At 47.4% G+C, this 9,991-nt stretch overlaps 1 protein-coding gene across 1 annotated transcript; it reads left to right on the top strand.

Moving 5' to 3' along the window:
* Positions 1-4,326: 4,326 nt before the first annotated feature.
* LOC133816381 (uncharacterized) lies at positions 4,327-5,401 on the top strand. The gene is made up of 2 exons (XM_062248910.1): positions 4,327-4,850; positions 4,946-5,401. Exons 1-2 carry the CDS (start codon positions 4,392-4,394, stop codon positions 5,393-5,395), a joined length of 909 nt encoding a protein of 302 aa, XP_062104894.1. The 5' UTR covers positions 4,327-4,391; the 3' UTR covers positions 5,396-5,401.
* The last annotated feature ends 4,590 nt before the right edge of the window (positions 5,402-9,991 follow it).

The following is a 9,991-nucleotide window of genomic DNA, read 5'->3' as shown; positions in this document are numbered from 1 at the left end:
GATCCGACTCGACCTGCGAAGTTTATGCTCCGACCCATCCTGTTAAGGTATTTGATGCGGGTCAGGTCAGACCCGCTCTGGATGTGATGGAGCGGGTCAGATCTGACCCGGTAAAAAAACAAATTTCTTTTCTTTTTCTAATAAAAGAAAGACTAATTTTTTAAAATATGTTACAATATAAAAATAAATAGCAAAAAAATCTACATAAATGAGCTACCTAATTTTTTTATAAATGGTCTTGCATACTAAAATAAAAATAAATTAATATACTTCAAAGCAAAACATCTATTTTCTCCTCTATCCCTCTTAAATAGATTTTGTCTTATTTATTTATATATATATATGTATTTGAATCGTTGATCACCCTAAATAGTGGTGGTAATTAGTTTTTTTTTTTTAAATTATTACAACAACAAAAAACAACAACAACAACCGGGTCGGGTCATGATCCGACCCGCTTCAATTGCTAGTGGGTTGGGTCGAATCTCGACCCGCCCCATTATTGCCCCGGTTATATTCGGATCAGGGGCGCCCTGTCAGGTCGGGGCTCCGACCCGCCCCGATCCGCCGGGTTTTTTTGCCATCCCTAGCTGCTACTGCAATAAGACACTTTCAATAAATGTTTTATTCTATTTTTTAAAATACTTTTTAAAATACACATTTTTTTAATTTACCTCAAAGTTTTACATTATAACATATATCTGCTTCTTTATATATTTCTTTACATCATTTAAATATTATAACTTTAAACATATTTTATTAATTAAAGTAAAATAAAATAATTAAAAAAGAAAAAGAAATAATAAATATATACTAAATAAAAGAGAGAAAACTTATAAAGAAAAATAATAATATTAAAATATTATATAAAATATATGTAAATGTTATATAAATGTAGATATGAATTAATTGGAGTTTGCGCATAACTATTATAAATATATGTATAAATGAGCTGATGGAAGATGTTTTTGTGAGTTTTAGCTAAAATATTATAGAGAATGTATATTACAAAATACATCACCAAAACATATTTTTTTTATAGTTGTTGACGCAGTTTTTCGCCAACAGGTAATTAAAAGAAGAAGAGAAAGAGATTAGTGCTAATAATGAACCGAAACAGATATATGATCTTAGCAAATGGAAAGGTGACTCAAGACACGGTTTTTAAGTGGTTCAAAGGTTAAAATCATTCTACTCCACTAGTCAGTATTATTGCTCTATACTGGGTATTTAATTACAGGGCCTTTTTTACAATTGAGAGTCCAACCTCTATTTACTCACAGGGTCTCCATATTTATAGGAGAAGGCACCTGGGAGTTGGTAAGAAGGTCATCCCGTGACCCTCTTACCTATCGTATCAACTCTGTGACATTCATGATTAATTCTTAAACCTGACACATAAGTGTGGTTAAATCAGTAGGTAAGGAGATAATGGGCCGCACGGCCCAACCCAGTCGTGGGTGTCTGAATACACACGTTCCTGCTGCGTGTCCGAGAAGTCAGGGGGATATCAGACACGTGATGTCTGATATATGCACGTTTACCTTGCGTGTATAGACTTTACAAAGGGTCATAGCCTCCCTATCTAGCTCGTACCACGAGCTGCATACTTGACTCGACCTTCGGCCTTCAGAGTCCTTCCCCCAGCCTTGGACAATCTTGGCGAGCCCTTGGGGTCTTCCCGAGCTAAGGAGGTACGACCCCGAGACAGAAGCTCCGGTGTTGGGGTTGTTCATGAGGTAATCATGGTTAGGCCGCAGCTCGGCTTGCTAATCAGCCCGTAGGAAATCCAGGGCGTACATCTGCCCCCCAAGCTCCTGCTCGTGGTACGCCACGTCGTATTGGACCACAGTAGGGGCTTGTAGGCTTCCCCATGAACTCTTCACATCCCACCTCTTACGCAGGCGCCTGATACGTGGAACATCGTGGTTGGTGACGGTACGTCTTACGAGAACCGCATTTAATGGCTTAGCCTATGCCCAGCCGTCGTTTCGTATTTCGAGTGGAGGGTCTTGGATCCCTCACCAGGGTCATCCAATGGCCATCTATGCGTGATCCTTCACGTATATAAAGGGGGTGGCCACCCTACGCATGGGCCACCCTTTCATTCGAAATTTTTCCAAACTTCTCTCCTCCTTCTCTCTTCATTTCAAAAGAACAAACCCTCTTCTCTGTGGCTGCTACTTTCAGCGTTCAAGAAGCTCAGACGCACGGATTTCTTCAAAGCTTTGGAAGCCAACACACCGACGCATCTTTCACCAAGGCGACACCTTCACCCACCTTTCAGCCAAACACTATAAGTTTCCTGACCATGTGCGTTTTGAAAATATATGTCACTGTAGCTTAGGTAAAAAATTTACTGTAGCCGCATGCAAGGGTTTACTGGGTTTTGTGGATACGGAGGGTGAAAGCCCTTTTAGGTTAGGGTATCTTTGCTGTAGGAAATCACTTAAGAGTATGGTTCTCAGGATGCTTTTTTCTGGGGAACATTTCTGGGTAGGAGTTTTGGAACTTTGGGGTGCAAAACCGGGTAGCTTAGGGAACACGCCTCACAGGCGGTTTTGCAATTTTTGCCTACTGAAACTTTCCCCCCAAGGCAAATTCTATCCTGACCCTCCTGACACACGAATTCCGAGTAATTGGGGATCTGTTGGGAGCACAGGCGCGTGTTCATAGAACCGCGTGGTCTCACTCTCCACGGGCTGGGCTTACCTCAGCTCGTGCAAGTAACATTTGATTTTTCCCTCACGCTTGGGTCGCCTTTTCTGAAATGTTTTCTTTTGTTCGTTAGGCGACCAGATGGCACCAAAAAGGAATGCCCCACAGAAGACCGTCGGAAGCTCGGCCTCCCAGCAGGACAAAGGCAAAGCGGTGATGCCGGACTCCCCGATCCCCTGCTTTGGGCCGGCAGTGGAGAAGGAGCTCGAGGTGACTCCTGATGCATTTTTTGAGGCGGAGAGGATCGTCTCAAAAATGACCGACCAGGTGAAGATCAACAAGATCTTCCTTTCCCACAACATCGTGCTAAGGAAGGCGTCTGTGGTGGCCCGACCTGCTGCAGATGGCGAGCGGAGCTGTGCGTCGCTCGACGAATCGTTCGCGGCCTGGAGCGGCGAACATTTTAAGGCGGGGGCCTTCCTCCCACTGCATCAGTATTTTGCTGATTTCCTTAATTATGTGAGGTTGGCACCGTTTCAGCTCCCGCCCAACTCCTACCGCTTGCTGGCAGGGTTGAAGTATTTGTTTCAGAAGCATGAGTGGGAGGTCCCCACTCCTGCGGACATTTTATATTTTTTCTGCCTCAAAGCCAGCCCGGACCAGCGGGGGCGAGGCGACGAGTTTTACTACTTAACCCGATTCCCCAATACGGCTGCGGTCATCGAGCTGCCCAGCTACCCCAACGACTTCAAGGATCAATTCTTCATGTCGACGGGGTTCAGGAATTGCGAGCTCCACTACTTCAATCGTCCTCGTAAGTATCTTTTCTCCTTAGCTCGTAAGTTAAGTGTCGTTTTAGCTCCTCCCGTACCCCTTTCTGACTTAGGCTATTTCTGCAGCCATCTTCGCGAGGACAGAGAAATCTGTGACCCTCGGGGCCCAATACGAGACGCTGGCGGGCTTGCCCCCCAGCGAGAAGGATTATCGCGTGCTCGTAACAGACGAGACGATGATAGCCTACAAGCTGATTTTCCCGAATCAGACTTTAAACCTCAGGAGGCCCCGGGGGCTTCCCCCAGCTCGCGACACCAGACCCATCGTCGTGGAGGAGATCGCGGAAGACGAAGATGAGGAGGACGAGGGCGACAAAGTTTCGCTCGTGAGGAATAGGAAGCGGACCTTGGAGGTCGTCCCGGTGACGGGCGAGGAGAGGATCCAATCCGGAGCAGCCGCGGGTCCTTCTGGCCAAGGTAACCCTTACTTGTTTAGGAGTCTAGATAGGGCCACAGCAGACCCCCGGCTGGCTAGGTTCAATCCTAGGCAGATCGTCCATCGTCACCGAAGGGATCCGGACCTGAACACGACCTTGCTCTATTGCGTCGACCGGCTTGTGCTGGATTACCAAGATAGCCGACCTAGGGGTACCGTATTAGTAGATAACACCCTAGCCTTTAGGTCGATCCTATTCGAGGAGTATGGGACCAACCTTCGAACATGGCCATCACTCCGGAGGGGTGACGTAGCTCCGGGGCTTAGGCAGTATGTAGACGAATCTAGCTCCGAGTCAGACTCGGGCCCAGAACTTGCGCCAGCTCGGGAAGTAATCGACTTAGATTCTTCCCCGAGCTCGGGGGGTAGGATTCCCTTAGTATTCATATACTTTTTACCTCTTAGTTTTTGTATCTGTATGGTTGCTAACTCTTACTAACCATGCTTTTGTTTTGACAGACGAGATGTCTCAGCCCGAGGAGAGCCTGCGAGGTGCGGTCTTCGGGGGGAACCCCTCAGCTGGGCCAAGAATGAAAAGGCTCCGGACGTCCAAGAACGCCGCCGGGACCCCCACCAAGTTTCCTGCAAAGGAGAAGGATCAAGCCCTAGCTTCACAGGTTGCGGGAGCGGTTCCTCCTGCTACAGGGGGAAGCAATATGCCTCCAGCGGCTCCGCGAGCTCCATTCGTCGCCCGGGACGCAGTAACGGAGGTCGGGACTTCGGCCATCGTATCCTCCGATGTGCGCATACCAGTCAATCCCCAGGACCTGGAGAAGATCCCCGAGGCCTTTCGGGGAACGGTGTATGAGTCGGCGAACTACGCCGTCAACCATATATACAAGTTCACCGAGAAGGAGCTCCGGGCCATCGAGACAATGAGCCCGGTGGGCGTGCTGGAGTCTTCACTAGGCATGGCCATGACGGTAAGCCAACCTTAACTTTTGTGGTTTTTTTTTTTTTTACTTTGTTATTCTTTGCCCTGCTTTTTCCTAAGGCAATTGTCTTTCCGTCTTTGCAGAGCGTTGTCGCCCTTCACCGGAGCATCGTCAGGACCAAAACTCAGCTCGGGGACATGAGGGACGAGCATCAGACTACCCTGCAAGCGGCCAAGGATGCCTTGGCGGCCTCTCAGGTTGAGTTGGAGAAATCCCGTTCGGAGATCCAAGAGCGCGAGTCCTCCCTTGCCACCTCGAAGACGGACCTAGACGCTGCGAAGACTGAGGTCCAGGATGCCCTGGAGGTCGAGCGGACAACTTCAGAAAAGTCCATGGAAGATCTGTTCTACCATTGCTGGGTCTACAATCCAGACGCAGACTTTTCTTTCATGTCGGCTAGTCTCTGGGCACGCTTGCTGGTGAAGTTCCAAGCTCGCCTTGATAAAGAGGCGCCCTCGGAGACCGGGGATGGTTCTGGCGCAGCTGAGCAAGGCGAGACGGCGACCTCCAAGGGACCACCTGGCGGAGCTTAGGGCGTTTCTTTTCTTGTGCACCCCCAATATAACACTCTTTCCTTCTTTTTTTTTATGTATCCTTTGCATGAGGTGCTTTCACCTCGAGACAATTTGCTTTAACGCTTTTAATTGATCTTCTCTTTTTTGCCTTTACGTATTTCGGTTACAATCTTTTGAAAAACTTAGTTTATGATGATCTTTATCCATATCTCGACCTCTTTAAGAAGAAGAATGATCAATAGATTTAAATCAACTTCTAAGTTTTATGACCCGGTTAAAACCAGGAACTTAATTTGAAAACTTAGTTCGCGTTAACTTTTATCCATATCTCGAGATCTTTAAGGAGAACAACGATCAATAGATTTAAATCAACTTCTAAGTTTTATGACCTGGTTAGGACCAGGAACTTAATTTGAAAACTTAGTTCGCGTTAACTTTTATCCATATCTCGAGCTCTTTAAGGAGAACAACGATCAATGGATTTAAATCAACTTCTAAGTTTTATGACCCGGTTAAAACCAGGAACTTAATTTGAAAACTTAGTTCGCGTTAACTTTTATCCATATCTCGAGCTCTTTAAGGAGAACAACGATCAATAGATTTAAATCAACTTCTAAGTTTTATGACCTGATTAAAACCAGGAACTTAATTTGAAAACTTAGTTCGCGTTAACTTTTATCCATATCTCAAGCTCTTTAAGAAGAACAACGATCAATAGATTTAAATCAACTTCTAAGTTTTATGACCTGGTTAAAACCAGGAACTTAATTTGAAAACTTAATTCGCGTTAACTTTTATCCATATCTCGAGCTCTTTAAGAAGAACAACGATCAATAGATTTAAATCAACTTCTAAGTTTTATGACCCGGTTAAAACCAGGATAGGACTTAGTTATCGTTAACCCTTATCAATATCTCGCGTTTTCAAGAAAACAACGGTCAATCGATATGAATCAAATTCTAAGTCATTAAGGAGACCTGGTTATATCCAGGTACCATATGCCCCCCAAGTAACTGGGAAAGGGTCTTTCGTGGTTACTTTATATTACACTTGCAAATATGCCTAAAAAGTTGATTTTTCATTAATACATAAAAAGTGGCCTTCCAAACCTTACAAGTGAATCATTGATAATATTTCTTTAAGTGGATGGCGTTCCAAGTTTGCGGGACCGCCCCTCCATCAAGTCGAGCTAGATTATAAGTTCCCTCCTTGATGACTTCGATGACCTGGTATGGTCCTTCCCAGTTTGGTCCCAAAACTCCATCTTTAGGATCTTTACCGGTGAGGAAAACTCTCCTTAGGACCAAGTCGCCCACGCTAAAGGCGCATTTTTTGACCTTGGTGTTGAAGTAGCGAGTGATTTTCTGCTGATAATGGGCGAGCTGGAGTTGCGAATCCTCTCGCCTTTCATCAACCAGATCGAGGGAATGGCGCAGGAGCTCATGGTTTCGATCTTGGTCGTAAGACTGGACTCTATGCGAAAGAACCTTAATTTCCACGGGGAGGACGGCCTCACTCCCAAAGGTTAGGGAAAAGGGAGTATGACCCGTAGGAGTCCGATGCGAAGTCCGGTAAGCCCATAGGACCTGGGGGAGCTGTTCTGGCCAGACCCCCTTCACTTCATCTAATCTCTTCTTGAGGCTCGCCTTTAGGGTCTTGTTGACAGCTTCAACCTGGCCATTAGCCTGAGGATAGGCCACGGAGGAAAAACTTTTTATAATTCCATGCCTTTCACAAAACTCGGTGAACAGGTCGCTGTCGAACTGAGTGCCGTTATCGGAGACGATTTTCTTGGGCAGGCCGAATCGACAGATGATGCTTTTAACCACGAAGTCAAGCACCTTTTTGGACGTTATCGTTGCCAACGGCTCTGCCTCAGCCCACTTGGTAAAGTAGTCGATGGCTACCACAGCATAACGAACCCCGCCTTTTCCAGTGGGGAGGGCGCCAACCAAGTCTATCCCCCAAACGGCAAACGGCCATGGGGACGAGATCATCTTCAGCTTGACTGGAGGAGCTCGGGCAACTGCAGCGAATCGCTGGCACTTGTCGCACTTCTTCACGTATGAGATCAAGTCTTTGGACAGAGTTGGCCAGTAATACCCTTGCCTGAGAACCTTTAAGGCCAAGCTCTGCCCCCCAGTGTGGTCTCCGCAAAATCCTTCGTGCACTTCCTGCAGGATGGCCTTTGCTTCACTTGGAAGAACTCACCGGAGGAGAGGTAGGGAGTGCCCACGTCGATACAACACACCATCAACTATCGTATATCTAGGAGCTTGATACAGGACTCACCGTGCCTCGTTACGTCCTTCAGGCAGCTTGCCCTTGACGAGATATTCAAGGATGGGGGTTATCCAGGTCGCCCTGGCGTCGATCATCTCGACCTCCGTCCTGGCTCCTTCTATACTTGGTTTTTCCAGGAATTCTACTGGTACCAACCCCAAGGTCTCCGTCTCTCCGGAGGTGGCGAGCTTGGCAAGAGCATCTGCATTAGTGTTCTGTTCCCGAGGTATATGTTCGATCGATCCTCGCTCAAATGCGGACAACTCAGATTTCACCTTTGCCAGATAGGCGGCCATCTTGGGTCCTCGTGCTTGATATTCGCCCAGAACCTGGTTTACCACGAGCTGGGAGTCATTGAAGCACTGGACGGAGCTCGCCTTCAACTCCTGGGCTATCCTCAGTCCTGCCAGCAAAGCTTCATATTCGGCCTCGTTATTGGAGGCTTTGAATCCGAATCTCAAAGCCGAGTGGAATCTATGTCCCTCAGGGGATATCAAAATGATTCCAGCCCCGGAGCCGCTTTCGTTTGATGAACCGTCCACAAAGATCCTCCACAACGATTGGGGCGAGGTGGCCCGGGGTGAGTCCTCTGCTGGATCCTCCTGGAATCCCGCGCACTCTGCCACAAAATCAGCCAGGGCCTGACTTTTTATAGCAGTTCGCGGAGTGTATAAAATCTCGAACTGACTGAGTTCGACTGCCCATTTTAACAAACGTCCCGATGCTTCAAGTTTTTGCAAAACCTGCCTTAGAGGTTGATCGGTCATGACGTGTATTGAGTTGGACTGGAAGTACGGCCTGAGCTTTCTCGAGGCCGTGATAAGGCAGAACGCCAATTTTTCCATCAATGGGTATCGGGATTCCGCCCCGAAAGTCTCTTACTGATGTAGTAGACTGACTTCTGAACTTGATCCTCTTCTCGTACCAGCCCGGCACTAGCTGCATCCTCAGTGACAGCCAGGTAGAGAAAAAGAGGCTCTCCTGCCTTGGGTTTGGATAGCACGGGCGGCTCAGCCAGATGTGCCTTCAAGTTGAGGAATGCGCTTTCGCATTCTACTGTCCATTCAAATTTCTTGTTTCCTCGAAGCTGGTTGTAGAAGGGCAAACACTTATCGGTGGACTTGGAAATAAACCGGTTGAGGGCTGCCACTCTTCCTGTCAGGCCTTGGACATTTTTCCGCGACCTGGGCGAAGGAAGCTCGAGCAATGATCTGATCTTGTCGGGGTTTGCCTCGATTCCTCGTGTATTGACTATGAACCCCAGGAATTTCCCTAACGCGACTCCAAAAATGCATTTCTGTGGATTGAGCCTCATGCCATATTCCCGTAGTATCTTAAAACATTCTTCCAGGTCGGAAACATGGTTATCGGCAGTCTTTGACTTGACTAGCATGTCATCAACGTACACTTCCATGTTTTTTCCGATCTGGTCCGCGAACATTCTATTTACTAGCCTTTGGTAGGTAGCTCCGGCGTTCTTCAGACCGAACGGCATGACCTTGTAACAGTAGACATTAGTCGGGGTCATGAAGCTAGTGTGTTCCTGGTCCGCCGGATTCATCACGATCTGATTGTAGCCTGAGTACGCGTCCATAAAGGACATGAGCTCGTGCCCCGCCGTGGCATCCACCAACTGGTCAATCCTTGGCAATGGAAAACAATCCTTGGGGTAGGCTTTATTCAGGTCGGAGAAATCGATGCAGGTCCGCCATTTCCCGTTAGGCTTTGGAACTAGCACGGGGTTTGCGACCCAGACTAGAAACTTGGCTTCTCGGATAAAGCCAAAATTTTTTAGCCAGGCTACTTCTTCTTCTAGGGCTTCAGCCCGGGTTGTTCCTAAACGTCTTTGCTTCTGAGACTTGGCGGGAATTCTTTTATCCAGATGAAGTGTGTGCATGATAACACTCGAGCTAATCCCCACCATGTCCTCGTGCGACCATGCGAATACGTCTAAGTTATCCCGTAGAAACATAGTCAGCTCCGCCTTCCTCTTGCCGCAGAGGTTTTTCCCGAGCTTGACCATCCGCGACGGATTCTGCGGATCAATGTTCACCTCCTCGAGCTCCTCAATAGCCTGGAGCTCGGATCTGTCCTCGCCTATTCGGGGGTCAATATCCTCACTTAAGACGACATTTTCCCCCTCGGCGCTTTGAGGTTTTTCAATCTCAGGATCCGCTAAGGGTTCCTGAGATTCTTCTTCGCCTTGAATGGCCATTGCCAGCTGCCCGGGTTTAGATTTTCCCTTCATGGAAATGCTGTAGCATTCCCTGGCAGCGAGCTGATCGCCCTGGATAGTGCAGATTCCTGTTGAAGTAGGGAACTTCATTGCGA

The sequence above is a fragment of the Humulus lupulus genome, chromosome 2, assembly GCF_963169125.1.
Source record: "Humulus lupulus chromosome 2, drHumLupu1.1, whole genome shotgun sequence".
NCBI lineage: Eukaryota > Viridiplantae > Streptophyta > Magnoliopsida > Rosales > Cannabaceae > Humulus > Humulus lupulus.
Note: the sequence above shows the minus strand (reverse complement) of the source record. Positions and strands in the feature narration are given on the sequence as shown.